Genomic DNA, 16951 nt, shown 5'->3' with positions numbered 1-16951 from the left:
GGATATAAACAGAGAAAAACTAAAATGGTTATTTACCAAGAATTGCAAATGCTCATTTTCTGGGTATACCACAACGTTCCATTCTCTATTCCTAGGACTTTGTGTAATTTTCAGGGACATGATGGTGGAGGGCTCATGCTTTTAGTTTATCAAAATAAACCTGAGTGTTCCTTTTCCCAGGCCTCGTGAAAACTGAGACTTTACTCATCTTTATGAAAAAAGAGAGAAAGAAGAAAGAAGTGGGGGGAAAGAGAGAGAGAGAGAAAGAAGAAAGGAGAGAAGGAGAGGAGAGGAGAAGATAGGAGAGAAGAGGAAGGGAAGGAGAGAGGGGCAAGCAGGGAGAGGCGGGAAGGGAGGGGGAGGGGAGGGGAGAAAAATGTGTCCTAGTGGTGAGCTCACCTGTCCTTTGAACTGTTCTGTGGTCGAAATGCCCCTCCTGACTGATCAGTCCTTATCAACAGATTTTCATGTGTTAGGAACATTTGGGGGCATTATGTCAGCTGAGATTCCTGCTGCCCATCTGGTGGAGAGAACAACTTACAATAACAAACACACACCAGACTTGGATGAATTACCATCCCCACAATCTGTAGGCCTGTTGGGGTCATTCAATTCTTCAAACAGTCCCGTTTCTATAATCTCTTCCTGCCATGCTATAGGGACAGCACCTGTTGCAAATCTTTGGAAGAACTTCTTATCTTTATCATCAAATTCGATTCCCCGAACCTCGGAGAAATCTTCAATTTCATCGATGTCTTTGGCATAAACCACTGAAGGGTCTGGCACAAATGGGGGCTCAACTAGGCCAGCTTCCAGGCGAGCAAAATTGATGGTTTTGAAGAAAGGGTGTTGCCTGGGATCATCAGACATTTCTCTGTGAAGAAAGGACATGGTCAGTCAGAGACACAGTAGCAAACCAAAACAGGAAATATTCTAACAATACAAAGTGTCTAGCATTCCTTTCCTGTAATACATTTCATTTTAATTGCAAAGACAATATAACAACATAAAGAATAATGTGGAAAAATAATAACTTTAAAAATCATCCACAATTTTAAAAAGTCACCCACAATTCCATCTTACACAGACAGTAGAATTTTTCATTGTTTGCAGATAACCTTCATATGTAGATTTAATTTTTGGAGTCAAGCAGTTGACATGACTTTTATTCTTAGTGTTTTATTGAAATACAAGCAAAATTCAATGGGGCCAGGACCTGCTTGCCTGCAACTTCCAGTCATTGCATTTTGCTCTACTCTTCAGGGTCACATAGACCAAGGAAAGCATGTCTATTCCCACACAACCCCACTCACACCCTAAAAAACAGCACCCATACCACCTCAATCTTCATGTGACATGATTTTTACATACCTCCCCCAACTGCCACAATATTTTTAAGGAATTTTAAAAAAATCCATTAGTAATATTTAGTAGCATGAATGAACATACATTCAATGCTCAAGACTATGGTTATTTGTTATCAAGTCCTCCTTCCTTGTGCTAGAAATTATGCCAGTATTTGCCTTAGAATAAGGTGGAAAAATGTATGTTCCCAATTGTGTAACCTCTTGTATTATCTATTGCTTATCTATTAGTTACAGATGCCTTATAACAAACTGCTCCAATATTCAGTGGCTTAAAACAATAAACATTTATTATCTCAGCTTCTGTGGGTCAAGAGTCTAGAAAAGGCTTAACTGAGTGCCTCTGGCTCAAGGTCTTTCACGAGGTGGTTCATCAGCGCTTTGGTCTCATCTGAAGGTTCAACTGGGACTACGGGAGGAAATCTGCTTTCAAGCTCACTCACATGGTTACTGGCAGGTCTCCATTGCTCACCATGTGAGTCTCTCCACAAAGCTACCTTTTAACTTTACACCTGGCTTTTATTTGGTTAAGTGCCTGACTCTTGATTTGGCATAGGTCATGACCTTGGTGTTGTGGAACTGAACCCCACCCTGAGCTCTGCACTCAGCAGGGAGTTTGCTTGAGAGTCTCTCTCTCTCCCTCTCTCTCTGCCCCTCCCCCATATATTCTCTCTCTCTCTCTCTAAAATAAATTTAAAAATTTAAAATAAATAAATAAAAACCAGAAATGTCTTTCCTTAAGGAAAAATCAATTTCTGTCATAAATCAACCTTCATAAAAATTAATCACATTCATAGGTTTCCTTTTACTTTTATTTCAGTTATCAAAAAGCTTTTAGGAAAAGGATTGAGGATTTCTCCCATATACCCCCTTACAGATTCCCTACTATGTCAGATAATTACTACAGCGGACTCTATCTAACAGGTTCTAAACACAATAATGACATTACTAATAACAATAGTGAGAATAACTGACATTTACCCAGAACCTATTCAGCTAACACAAAATTAAGCTCTGTGCTTATGTTATCACATTTAACCATCACAACAATGCCTGTCTGTCTTTTCATTGTATTTTTAACCTCTTCATTTGGTTCTGCATTCATATATAGCTGGGCATCTGAAAAAGTCAAACATAGGTGAGTTTTTCAAAGGAAAATTGTAATCAAATATTATTATGGAAAAGAGAAATCCAGCTGTAGACATCTGATGTCCAGCCATTCCCTGGGTTGTTCTGTGGTTCAGGCCTAGCCCCTTCCAGAAAGGCTGATGCAGGACTCCTTGGACTTATCTCATTATGACCCAAGTGAAAAACAGGTATGGAGAACTGTATCGTGAGATACTACAAGGTGCCTCTTTTTTTCCCAAAGCCACCAAGCCTCCATCGGTTGAAAGGAAGGAAAATGCAGGCTTGCCATCTACTCAAATCTACTGACCAGTGTCTGTGTGGTTTACATCCTGTAGAGTTAGAGCCTTGAGGGAGGGTTACTGAGATAGCTTCAAAGCTTCAAAGATGGATTTTTCTCTTAAATTAGGTGAGGTATAATTTACACAGCAACATTTCACCATTTTAAGGTGTCAGATTTTGGTGGTGGGGAAGGTAGCAAATAAAATTTAAATGTGGCAGAACAAGGATAGAGGGGTGCCTGGGTCGCTCAGTCGGTTAAGTGTCTGACTTTGGCTCAGGTCATGATCCCAGGGTCCTGGGACCAAGACCCACGTTGGGCTCTCTGCTCAACAGGAGCCTGCTTCTCCCTCTCCTCCCTGCTCCTGCTCTCTTTCTCTATTTCTGTCTCTCTCTCTCTCCAATAAATAAATAAAATCTTAAAAAAAAAAAAGAATTTAAATGTGGCAGAACGAGGATCGAGCTAGAATTCCATCTATGTAAATCAGGAATGAATCCCAAGACTCTATGTCTCAAAGAAATCAAAGGAGCTGGAATGGGACCAGGTGCCATGAGGAAGGAGCTTGTCCCACCCTTGATGGCCACCAGCAGGCATGAACTCACCATCCCACAGGTCAAGAAAGCCCCTTAAAGTCACTCTGAACAGCTTTACCTTGGATAAACAAAGATTGCCCAGGGGCTCAGTGGCCTTGAAAACTTGCCAAGCCAGTCATGACAGGATGTTCTCAAGGAACACCTCAAGCCACAGGCCCAGATGGCTTTGGTTCACCCATCAGGGATGGCCACTTCAGCCCTTTTGGAACTAGTCACAAAGGAAAGGGAACAACAGGCCACTAAAGGTTTTCTTTATGTTCATTAGCACCCTGACTAGATGACCCTGGGCAGGGCAGGCCCATCCTTTGTGCCCTTTCTCAAGTGTCTGTGGTTGCTGATGGTAACAACAAAAGACTAGGTTTTCCAACCCCTATTCCTTTTACTTAGTGTCTGGACCACTGAAGATCTGATCACTTTATCTTTTGCACTAATGACTCTCACCTCAGTTCTGTACTAGAAATAGGATGGATGTTATTTTACTCTTGAATCTTGCCCAGGCAGCTTCATGCAGAGATCTTTTGGCCCATCCTTAGGCAGTGCACTTTGGAAAAATAGGAGATGCTATTGATGGAGGCAACATCTTTTGCACAAGCCAACCCGGCAGCTGCAGGAAGACCTCTGCTGCTGATTGGAGTAGGTTCTATTTCGGAACATTTATAGGAGCTCTTGTGTTACTGAACCCTACATAGAGATTACAATGGATTTTTTTATAACAGTCAGTAAAGAAAAGATACCACCTGACCATACATGAAGACCACTCTGTGGGGTTTGGTCTGCCAAGAACAGTGCATATTGGTGTAAGATGATGTGTTGGAGAAGCACTTAAGTCAGAGACTCGCACGGTTCGTTGATCTTTTCTGCTGCATTGACTGACCAGAAGAAAACCTGCAAAATACTTAAGTGGTCTTCAGCTTTAATTTTATTAGAAAACATTGTAAACCCTATCTACAGCCTTTGTGAGATGCTCAGAAATGCTTTCAACCTCTTTTTTTTAAAGCTTTCAACTTCTATGCAAAACATAATTAATTCACAGACCTATGAAGACAAAGGAGGAGCTCCTTTCAGTGATGTCTAAAGAAGGAAAAGGGTTTTAAAATTTATTTCAAATGTTTGTGAATGCAAGAGGGAGGGCCCCGCCTGACCTCTCTGCTGTGTAATGTGTTGTGTAGGCATTTGCTTGCCTTTGAAGGACAGCACTAAGTTAATCAAACATCATCTCGTTTGAATTGAGAAAAAATACAGAGAGTTGAAATGAAAACGTTGGAAGGTTTTCTTTTTCACCAAACAGCTGGTTTTTATATGCCTTTTCTCTAATGTTGTAAACAGTTTTATTCAAAACAGCCACAACAACAGATGCTTTATGAAAAGGTTTTGCTTGATGGAGCAGCTTCAGGCAATGACCCAGTGCTTTAAGGTGGCATTTTCCTTAAGGAGTTTGTCAATACTTCATTTTATATACCCAAAGTGTGTTTATAGAGTATCAAGATAGATTTCTCGATCAAACACACCAAGCAGGCGGTGCTCCCTTCAGGGAGGTCATCTGAAGAAACTGTTGGCTTTCTCTGCAGCCTCCGCCACTGTTGGTATGCCCTTGTAGATTCCCTGCACTTGAGAACCCAGATGGTAGAGATGGTCTGGGGTCACCATCTCCAGTTCTTCCCTCTTCCTTGGGCACCAGGAAGACAACACTGGCCAGACCCTTTGACCTTGCACAGGGCAAACCTCAGTGAGTGTAAGTGATGCAGGAGTGAGTTACTCCTGGGCTGAGGCAGTGGAAAGCTCCCCTAGCTTGTCTCTGCTCTCTTCTCTGCAAGCCACGGGTTCCAGCTGAACTGTGAGACGGATGCAGCCTGGCTCTCTGAGTCTCTGCTCCAAGGGAGGTACCCGAAGGGCGTGCTGCTGCACCTGTAACTCACTTTGTGAGAGGGAGAAGAAATCCCCTTTGTTTCAAGCCACGGAGACTTTGGGATTTGCCTGTGATAGTGACACGGCCTATTCTGACCACACTAATGCAACAACAAGGGAATCTACACAGGAAAATCAGTTCCACGGTCTCCTTTGCATAAATGTAGAGTTTCTGTCAAATTTCAAAATACTCATTTGTTAGTTTGGTATCTGTCGTGCTTTGGAAGGAATTACAAATGGATTTTGTTTTTCTATTTAAAAAAAAGAGGTCAGGAATTAAAAGCTAACCTCTATACTCAAGTATTTTGAGTATTCTGGAACAAGCAACCTTGTTCTAGAGCCTTCATTGACAGTGCTTGGAAGACTGTTGGACAATCTTGTTGGACAGCTGCTTGGAAGATCCATTCTGGGGTAATAGTAAAAATCAGTCATATTACTTCATGTTGTAGCTTTCATATTTGTATATATTTTTAAATTTTGAAATTCAATCTAAGAATTTAAGACATTCAAGCTCAAAGTTCAGTCATAATATTATCTGGTATCTCTCTTAGAACAAGTTAGTAATAATTGCTACCACTTATTGAATGAGTCATAACATACATTGTATCTAACTTTATATATGTTATAGCTAAACCTCAAAGTATCCCACTGTATTAGTCAGTGTTCTCTAGAGAAATAGAACCAGCAGGATGTTGAAAAGGTCCAGAATGTACCACAGTAACATAAAAATCATTTTGAAGGCATTTGTGAGTCAACAGGTACAGGTTCTGAACTCGCCTCATCTGCCTAGAAGCAGAGACTCTCCCCAGAACTCAACTCATCAATCCTCCCTGGGAGTTTTAGAGCCGGGAAAGATTGACTCTTATCACCAGTGACAGAAGTCTGTACCACACCTAAACAGACATTGTCACAAAACTATCATATCTCCCATCTCTTCTCCTAAGGGCCCATTTATCTCTCCTTAATCACTTGTTCTCCCATAAGTGCCCTTCCCCCCAGCAATTCTAAGAAATTATTTGTTTTCCTGCAAGGACCCTTCACCTCCTCCCCTTCCCCTATTAAGATGGTCTATAATTCTAACTGATGATCCCAGTCACGTTTTTCTACGAAAGGGTCCATATACTCTTGTATATGTGCATAAATAAAAACCTGTCCTTTCTTGTACTAATCTGTGTTTTGTCAGTTTAGTTTGCAGGCCTCCAAACGTAAGAGGGTAGAGAATTTTTTCTCCCTGACGGTATGTGTGCATGCATATGACAGAGACACAGAGAGAGGGAGAGAGAGTAAGAGAGAGGTTTATTTTAAGGAATTGGCTTGCACAGTTGTAGAGGTTTGGCAAGTCCAAATGCTGCAAGATAGGCTATCAAGATGGAGACCCGGGGAAGAGTTGCAGTTCTACTCCGAAGATGGTTTGCCAACAGAATTCCCTCTTCTCTCAGGAAGTCAGTCATTTTCTGTGAAGGCCTTCAACTGACTGGATGAGACCCATCCACATTACAAAGAAAAATCTCCTTTACTCAAAGCCTATTCATTTATATATTAAGCTTATCTAAAAAATACCTGCACAGAAACATCTAGAATAATTAATCAAATATCTGAGTATGGTGGCCTAGTCAAATCGTCATAAAATTAATCATATAAATTCATAAATTCATAAAATTAATCATAACTTCCCCCATTTTAATACATGAGGATATTGAGGCTCTGAGAAAATAATTCAATTGTTTCAGTTAAAATGACCTACAGAGCTAGGATGAGAGTCTATGTCTGTGAATCTAAAGCCCTTGGTTTTTTCCTCTATATAACACAGTCACCCACTGCCAAGGGCCTTTTTCCAAGTCAGCTTTCACTTACTTTGTTTCTTCTAACATTAATCTTGATCTTATTATTCCCTATACTCAACCTTCTTTAAAACTAACATCAACTGGGGCGCCTGGGTGGCTCAGTGGGTAAAAGCCTCTGCTTTTGGCTAGGGTCATAAAATCTTTTTTTTTTTTTTTTAAAGATTTTATTTATTTATTTGACAGACAGAGATCACAAGTAGGCAGAGAAGCAGGCAGAGAGAGAGGAGGAAGCAGGCTCCTCGCTGAGCAGAGAGCCTGATTCGAGTCTCAATCCCAGGACCCTGGGATCATGACCTGAGCTAAAGGAAGAGGCTTTAACCCACTGAGCCACCCAGGCACCCGGGTCATAAAATCTTAAAAAAAAAAAAAAAAAAGACTAACATCAACTGTACTTAACATACCTAGCAATATTATATGCACTCACTAAATATCTGTTGAACTATTGATATCTTAGAGAGACTTTTTTTTTAAAAGATTTTATTTATTTATTTAAGAGAGAGACAGAGAGAGAGAGATCACAAGTAGGCCGAGAGGCAGGCAGAGAGAGAGGGGGAAGCAGGCTCCCTGCTGAGCAGAGAGCCTGATTCGGGGCTTGATCCCAGGACCCTGAGATCATGACCTGAGCCGAAGGCAGAGGCTTTAACCCACTGAGCCACCCAGGTGCCCCTTAGAGAGACATTTAAAAGGAGCAGAATTGGGGTGCCTGGGTGGCTCAGTCATTGGGCAGCTGCCTTTGGTTCAGGTCATGATCCTAGGGTTCTGGGATTGGCCCCCGCAACGGGCTCCCTGCTCCCTGCTCAACAGGACGCCTGCTTTCTCCCTCTCCCACTCCCTCTGCTTGTGTTCCCTCTCTTGCTATGTTCCTTCCTGTCAAATAAATAAATAAAATCTTTGCAAAAATAAAAAAGGGGGGGCAGAATTTCCTAGAGCTCTAACTATCAGTACTGATGGGTTTTGTTTGTTTTAAATATTTTATTTATTTATTTAATAAATAAGAGAGAGCCAGAGAGAGCACAAGCTGGGTGAGAGACAAAGGGAGAGGCAGACTTCCCTATTGAGCAGGGAGCCAGATGTGGGGTGTGAGCCTCGATCCCAGGACCATGGAATCATGACCTGAGCCAAAGGCAAATGCTTAACCAACTGAGCCACCCAGGAGCCCCAGTACTGATGGTTTTAAGTTTTAATTTTGTTCATTTTGAAGCATTTATTCACGATTCAAAATTAGAGAGATAATAGGGTTATCGGGTGAAAATCATTTGTATCCCTGTCACCTGCCCCTAATTTTTTTTGTTAGAGTGTTAGAGACAACCAATCATATACAGTCTTTGTATACTCTGCCCAAAATAACCTATGCAACTATTTGAATTATAGATTTCTTTTCTCTTCTCTTCTCTTCTCTCCTTTCCTTTCTTTTCCTTCCCTTCTTCCTTTTTTTTAAATGTATGCTGTTTTGCACCTTTTTTACTTTATGTTTTTTTTTTTTTTTAAGATTTTATTTATTTGTCAGAGAGAGAGAGAGAGAGAGAGCGCGGATCACAGGCAGACGGAGTGGCAGGCAGAGGCTGAGGGAGAAGCAGGCTCCCCGCCGAGCAAGGAGCCCGATGTGGGACTCGATCCCTGGACGCTGGGATCATGACCTGAGCCGAAGGCAGCTGTTTAACCAACTGAGCCACCCAGGCGTCCCAACCTTTTTTACTTTAAAATATATCTTAGAGATCGTTCCACATCAAGTGCTCACAGTGTTTGAAAGTGTCAGAAATTCTTAACCATATAATATGCAAATAATATTAGGAAAATAATAATACTTAACCCCAAGTCTTCATCACCAATCCCAAGTATTTTCCAAATTCCTGTGGACAGTGCTGACATTGCTAATCACCTCTATTACACAGTAGTTTACCTGCTTCCTAAACGTTGCTCTGGTTTCTTAGCCAAGAAGAGTCTGCAAATATCTTTTGCTTCCTCTGTGAAGTTATCGTGTTGGAATCTGACCTCTTCTTTCAGGGTTCTTTGCTTTAAATCCTCTTTACTGACTTTTTCCTTGTAATCTTTGAATGGTGTTCGTCCAGCAACCATTTCATAAATACTGCATCCCATTGCAAACCAGTCCACAGGATAGGAATAACTCACTTTTTCCATTAGGATTTCAGGAGCCATATAACCATTGGTTCCAGCCTGTAGCCCCCCAAACAAGAAAGGAAACAAAACAAAAACACTAATGTGAATGTAACAGATGCTGCTGATTGCTTATCCAATACCCATTCTCCTTTTCTTTCTTTGTTAAGGGAATCCTAAGTATTTGGGGTTGCAATGTGTCTAATCTGTTCTAGTTTCTGCTTTCCTAGCATCCTCTGGGGGAGCTGGGGTAAGCCATGTCATCCATTCTGGCCAATAAGACATAAAGATGGTTTAGTTGGAGTGCATTATAAGAGGGACAGATGAGGGGTGCCTGGGTGGTTCAGACAATTAACTCTTGATCTCAGCGGAGGTCTTCTCAGGGTTGTGAGTCCATGCTAGGCATAAGCCTACTAAATAAATAAATAAATAAATAAATAAATAAATAAATAAATAAAATAAAATAAAAGGGACAGATGAGGCTGCCCTTGAAATGCGGAAGTCACTTAGCTCCTCGCTTCATCATTAAGGTAAAAAGTTCAAGTGGATGTCTCTATGATTCCCCTAAGCTCTGCCTCTGTATTTTATCCATAGACAATAGAAAGTTAGATGCATGGTTATTTATTTATTTATTTATTTTAAAAATTTTATTTATTTATTTGACAGAGATCACAAGTAGGCAGAGAGACAGACAGAGAGAGAGGAAAGGAAGCATGCTCTCTGCTGAGCAGAGAGCCCGATGTGGGGCTCGATCCCAGGACCCTGGGATCATGACCTGAGCCGAAAGCAGAGGCTTTAACGCACTGAGCCACCCAGGTGCCCCGATGCATGGTTTTTTAAAGGTTGAACACTTTCTGGTTAATATTGAATGTTCATACATATATATATTTTTTTTTTAAGATTTTATTTATTTATTTATTTAACAGAGAGATCACAAGTAGGCAGAGAGGCAGGCAGAGAGAGAGGAGGAAGCAGGCTCCCCGATAAGCAGAGAGCCCGATGTGGGGGCTCGATCCCAGGACCCTGGAATCATGACCTGAGCCAAAGGAAGAGGCTTTAACCCGCTGAGCCACCCAGGTGCCCTTGAATGTTCATATATTATCTGGTCTGTGATTCCTACTCTATTTGCTATATAATGATATTAATATCACACATCTCTGCCTGTCCCTGCATTGAAAAATTAGCACAGTCATTTTAATCTAAAAAGTTCACACATGAAATTTCATTTAACATGCATGACTGTATTTTGTAGGTCCATTTCTACTGATGATACATGCCAAATGACCATTGAGTTAAAAAAATATGTATTTATACATTTAACTTAAAATTTACCACCTGAATAATTTTTAAATGTACAGTTCAAGAGTCTTAAGTTCATTCACATTGTTGTGCAACCATAATCACTTTCCATCTCCAGAACTCTTTTCATCTTGCAAAAATGAAAGTCTATACTCATTAAACAACAACTCCCCATTGTCTCCACTCCCTAGGCCCTGGCAACCACCATTCGACTTTCTGTCTCTACTGATCTGACTCCTCTAGTAGTCTATTCCTCAGGTGTGTGGAATCATGCAGCTATTGTCTTTTTGTGAATATGTTATTTTAATATTCATTAATTCAACAAATTTTTTAAAATTATTTATTTATTTATTTATTTGAGAGAGAACAAGAGTACATGTGTGCACAAGGGGAGGGGCAGAGGAATAGGGTGGGGGAGAAGGAAAGGATCTCAAGCAGACTCCAGGCCCAGCACCGAGACCCACACAGGGCTTGATCCCACAACCCTGAGACCTGAGCCAAAACCAAGAATTGGACACTTAACTGACTGAACCACCAGGTACCCCCAACAAATATTTAATGAATATCTATAACATACCTTGTAATTATAAAAGATACATATATACATACACATATACACACACATACACACTGTTTTCAAAAAACTAACTTGTTTTTGGTTAAAGTATAATGTATAGCCTCTGTAGCAGTTAAAAATTCAAATAGCACCAGGGGTACCAGGGTGGATCAGATGGTTAAGTGTGTGCCTTTGGCTCAGGTAATGATACTGGGGTCCTGTGATTGAGCCCTGTGGCAGGCTCCCTGCTCAGCAGGGAGTCTGCTTCTCCCTGTGCCCCTCACCCCCTGATGCTTTCTCTCTCTTGCTCTCTCTCCCTCTCTCAAATAAATAAAATCTTTAAAGAAAAATTCAAAGAACACCCTACATGACAATAAGCTTCTATTAGTACATAAAAATGATCATATAAGTTATTGGCAGAGTTCTGAGAAACAGATGTGCTCTGTAAATTGACCAAGACTTTTAGGAGAGCAGTAAGATATTGAGCCATAGAAAATAATATATATCAATTTTTCCCCTGCTTCAACCAGGTTACTCCATCTTGGGAGTATATACCTCCAAATAATGCCTCATACAAAAGAAAAAGGAATCCACATTGAGATGTTCATAGTTCCATTATTCATAATGGTCACAAGCTGGAAACCTCCAAATGCCCATAATAGACTAGAGTCCATTTTTTTTTAAAGATTTTATTTATTTATTTGACAGACAGAGATCACAAATAGGCAGAGAGGCAGGCAGAGAGAGAGGAGGAAGCAGGCTCCCTGCTGAGCAGAGAGCCCTATTCAGGGCTGGATCCCAGGACCCTGGAATCATGACCTGAGCCGAAGGCACAGGCTTTAACCCACTGAGCCACCCAGGTGCCCCTAGAGTCTATTGTTAATACCAACTTTTTATATATAATGGATTTCACACACTGATTACAAACATACATTCCAGGACATCAAAAAAGGTTGGAAAGTGTTTTCAGTTCTTTATTAGCTGATTTTTTTTCTAATTGCTTAAGTATATGTTTTTATATGCACTATATATATAAAATGCCCTAGGAATATTAAATTTCATGGATAATTTCTACATGGGTAACAACAATGAAAAGCATATATGACCCAAGCACTAACGAGAAGTAATTGGCCTGCTCTGGAAGTGACTGGGTCTGACAGGCCAGGCATGAGTCAGCATGGCACTGCTGTTTTCATAGAAGCTGATATATAATTTGGGTGACCATATGTTCCGGTTTGCCTGGGACAGTCCCAGTTTACATCTGTTGTCCTGGCATCCTGTCTAGTTTTGCATTTGTCCAGACAGAAGTGTCCGGTAGGCTCCCGAGACCCAGGATACTCAACTTGTATCCAAACTAGAAAATCACTGTAAGGCCTCACATGGTGCATGCCCGACAAAACATTTGTCAAATAAGCAACAGTGAAGATGGTAACTAGATGTTTTCTACTCACTATCCAACCAATATTTACTGAGCCATACCCGACAGTGAGTTCTAGGGATACCAAGACACATGATACCTGGTAGTTGCCCTTCAGGTTTTACAGGCTGGTGGAGACAGGTCAAAAGGTTAATTCAATAGAGTATGGTAAATGCCATAATGGGAGTATAAAACTAGCAAAGGGAGGCCAGCGGGTGTGTGTGTGTGTGTGTGTGTGTCTGTGCTGGGGATACTTCACTGGAGAGTGACAGCTGAGCTGAACCATGAGGGAGACTGTCCCCCAGAGAAGGCCAGGCAGCTAAGGAGCACCTGCAAGAGATGGAGCCAGAAATGATGCGGGTGTTCAGGGAGCTCTAAGGAATTTGGCATTTCTGGAACACAAGATCTGTGGGATGCAATGGTGGGAGGAGGGGAGACTATAAGAAGAGATGTGGATGAGACTGAGAAACAATGTATGCCAAAATAGCAAACATCCATTCCCAGTCTCCCTTTTCCCTCTACCAGAGAGGTCGGAAAGCTGAGCACTCCATCTCTCGGCTTCCTTTGTACCTAAAGCGACCATATGATACGAGCTTTATTTGAGAGGTGTGCAAAGCAAAGGTGCTGAGGGTTGGGGAAGAAGGGGAGTAAGCCTACATAGAAATACATAAAAGACACAAGACAGATTAATGGATCAATAGAGGGATGGATAGATGGAGAGACATGTGATAAAGTGAATCTAATAAAATATTAATTATTTACAATGGAATACTGTTTGGCTATAAAAAGGAATGAAGTCCTTATGCATGCTACAACATGGATGAACCCTGAAAACCTAATTCTAAGTGAAAGAAGCCAAACACAAAAGGCCACATATTGTGTTTCCATTTATATATAATGTCCAGAACAGGGAATTCCATAGAGCCAGAAAGTGGATTAGTGGTTGCTTAGGGTTGGGACAGGGGGGCTGGGAGTGACTGCTAAAGAGTAGAGGGTTTCTTTTGGGGGTGAAGAAAAGGTTCTAAAATTGTGATAATGTTTGCTTTGCTCTATGAATATACTAACACCCATTGAATATACTTTAAATGGGTCAATTTTACGGTATTTAAATTATATCTCAATAAAGCTGTTCAAAATAGTCGTGGTAAACAGGTAGGTAATGGGTATACAGGTGCTTGCTGTGAAATTCCTTCAATTCTCCTGTATGTTTGAAAGTCTCTATAATAGAATGCAGAGGGAAGGGGGTACCTGGGTGCCTCATTCTGTTAAACATCTGCCTTTGGTTCAAGTCATGATCCCGGGGTCCTGGGATCCAGCCCTGCCTTGTGGGCTCCCTACTCAGTGGGGAGTCTGCTTTTCATCTCCCTCTGCCCCCTCCCCCCACTCATGCTCTCCAGCTCTCTCTCTCAAATAAATACATAAAATCTTAAAAAAAGAAGAAGAAGAAGAAGAAGAAGAAGAAGAAGAAGAAGAAGAAGAAGAAGAAGAAGAAGAAGAAGAAGAAGAAGAATGCAGAGGGAAAGAGGAGCAAGGGAGGGGGATGCAATGCCAAGCATTACCAGGTAGCTGCTGGTCCATCAGGCACAAGAGAATCTTCTAGAAGGGTCATAAAGAGGAGCTGCAAGGGAGAGTGAAGAAGGGGGAAATCCATCTGCCCAGCTCCCTCCCATCTCCTATTTCCATTAGTTAAGGATTACAAAGCTAACTTGTCTGTATTTCCAGGTATCGTCCAGACCCTCAGCGCTTGCTAGAAACCAGGACTCACGTTGCACAGTATGATATTTCCTCCAATTCTAAAAGAGGAGGCATAATTCGGCCTACAAGAGGAGCCAACAGGGTGCTCTCCAGGAGAGGGAGAAGAGGCAGAGAGGTACTGTCAGAGGTGTGTGGTGTTTGTGGCTCAGTACACCTCTGATGAAATTTCTCAATGATGTACTTTTGGTGTGGGGGTTTTTTCACTTCTGATGCTGTCTACTGGCTGGCCACTCAATCCAGGATCTAATGGCTGTCTGAATCAAGAAACTTTCCCAAATTGTTTCTTTGATCCTTTTCCCCCTTCCATTTTCTTTCCTTTCTGTTTTTGGAAATCCTGAACATATCTCCTGTGCTTCTTATCTTTTGCTTCTATTTTCCATCTCTTTGTCTTTTTCTAGGATTTCCTCCCCTGACTCCAGAAGACTTCCTCTATTTTTTCCCCAACTCTTCTATTTTTTTAAAAGTATTTTATTATGGGAAATTTCAAACATATACAAAAGAGAGACTAGAATAATAAACCCAATATATGCTACACTCAGCTTCATCAATTATTAACAAATGGTCAGTCTTGTTTCATCTGTGCCCCCTACCCACTCCCACTGGTCCAGACTTTCCTACATCATATCATTTGTATTTCACTATGAGTCTCTAAAAGATAATGCCACTTAAAAGCAAACAAACAAAACCAAAGCACTAATTCTTTAACGTTATCAAATATCTGGACATGTTCACACTTCTCCAGTTGTCCTATAAAATTGTCCTCTAAATAGTTTGCTTACATTTGGATCTAAATAAAGTTTACACAGTGTCATAGTATGTCTCTTAAATCTCTGCGAATATGTAAGTTCCTCATCTGTCTGCCTCCCCAGTCCCCTGGAAGATTTTGTTGGAAAAACTGGTTAAATTCTAGAGTGCCCCAGGTCAGATTTTGCTGACTGCATCCCTGTGGTGTCATTTAACATTTTCCTCTATTCTTTGTATTTCCTGTGACTTAGTGACTTACCGAAATTTCACTTCCATAAATGTTTTTTATTAAAATATCATTAACATAAAATAATGTGTACAGGTTGTAGATGTTCAGTTCAATACATTTTGATAATTGAATATGCCCACATAAATACCACCCAAACAAGATATAGAATATTTCATCCACCCAGAAAGTTCCCTTGTGTCTCTTTCTAGTCCATTCTCCTCCCCACTTCCTAGGCAACCACTTTCTCATTTCTGTCACTATAGGTTAGTTTTTTCTGTTCTTGGATTTCACGTAAATGGAATTTATGGTTGATACTCTTTTGTGTCTGATTTCTTTTCTTAACATGATGTTTTTGAGATTTATCCATGTTCTTCTGCAAATTTATTTGTGATTTTTTTATTTCCAAGCATCCTTTTCTTCTCTCAATGTTCCTTGTTTTCTAGTATCTGTTCTTTTTTTTTTTTTTTGAAGATTTTATTTATTTATTTGAGAGGAGAAAGAGACAGAATGAGGAGAGAGAGCATGAGAAGGAGGAGGGTCACAAGGAGAAGACTCCCCGCTGAGCAGGAAGCCTGATGTGGGACTCCATTTTAGGACTCCAGGATCATGACCTGAGCTGAAGGCAGTCGCTTAACCAACTGAGCCATCCAGGAGCCCCCCCCCCCCCCCGGTATCTTTTCTTGCTTCATGGATGCAGTATCTCCTCTTAAATCTCATAAGATATTAATTTTATATGTTCCCTCTACTCACTGCATTGTTCCTACTTTCTGTAAGCTTCTTTCTTCTCTTTGTTTTTGCATAATCCTTCATTTTGGAGGGTTCCTTCAAATAACAAGTGATCTTTCACTACTCACATTTAAGAATGTAACACCAAAAAGCTGACAAGAAGCTTGTCAACTAATGGGCTTCACTGTAGGGTGATCTTGCCAAGCCATTTCAGTGGGGACCCCACCTGTGACTATCCACAGACCTTTCATGTTAGGCTACTCCATTTTCCAGAGAGAGAGAGAGATGCTCCAATACCCCACATGAGAGGGGTTGGCTTGCTTGGTCTCATTCTGGGAGCTAAGGTGGGGAGGCGACTGAAGTCTCCCCACTGTACATAATATTTCACGTTCTACAACTCTCAGCTGGACTATATGTTCCTGGGTCCAGCTTCTCTCTTGTTCAATCTCTTCTGCTGCGGGAGGAGAAGCAGGAAGAAAGACTACAAACAACATCCAACTGCAGTTCAGATGGTGGTAATTGGTAAATCCTACTTAGCAACACTGATTGTGAGCTTGCTCTGTGTGTGGCACCCCTGTATTGAGCAGATTTCAGAGGCAAGTGACTTCAGTGGTTAAAATAGTCAATTGGGACACCAGTTAAACATCAGTTGCTCAGTAGAAGGTATAGGGTGAGCGTGGAGAATATGACTTGTCCTCAACAAAGGATGTGAGACACAGGCTAGGGGAAAAATTGGAAATAATAATGTAAAATACTTATTCAGTGCTTATCACATGCTAAATATTTTCTTAATGGCTTTATGTAAATATCTTGTTTCATCTTTATGATAACTATGAGATAAAAACTATTTTATCTCCCATTTTACAGATTAGAAAACTGAACTACAGAGGGTTTAAATCTTGCCCAAGGTCACCCACACAAAAACTCACACACAGCTCTGTACTTTAAACCACTACATTATACTGCCTCTACAGAAATAGGTGATGTGGCTTTTTCTTA

The 16951-nt window shown here is 40.9% G+C and overlaps 1 protein-coding gene across 1 annotated transcript in view; it reads right to left on the bottom strand.

Annotated features, from left to right (window-relative positions):
• Positions 1 to 537: 537 nt before the first annotated feature.
• GRK7 (G protein-coupled receptor kinase 7) overlaps positions 538 to 16951 on the bottom strand; it is a gene marked incomplete at both ends in the record, with an annotated part of 29792 nt that continues 13378 nt past the window's right edge. The window contains 2 exons of the mRNA XM_080821491.1: positions 538 to 874; positions 9012 to 9286. Coding sequence (XP_080677617.1) covers positions 538 to 874; positions 9012 to 9286 — 612 coding nt within the window. The remainder of the gene's footprint in view (positions 875 to 9011; positions 9287 to 16951) is intronic.

Source organism: Martes martes, assembly GCF_963455335.1.
Source record: "Martes martes genome assembly, chromosome: 1".
Taxonomy (NCBI): Eukaryota; Metazoa; Chordata; class Mammalia; order Carnivora; family Mustelidae; genus Martes; species Martes martes.
The sequence above is the reverse complement of the archived record's forward strand: the minus strand, read 5'-3'. Positions and strand labels throughout refer to the sequence as shown.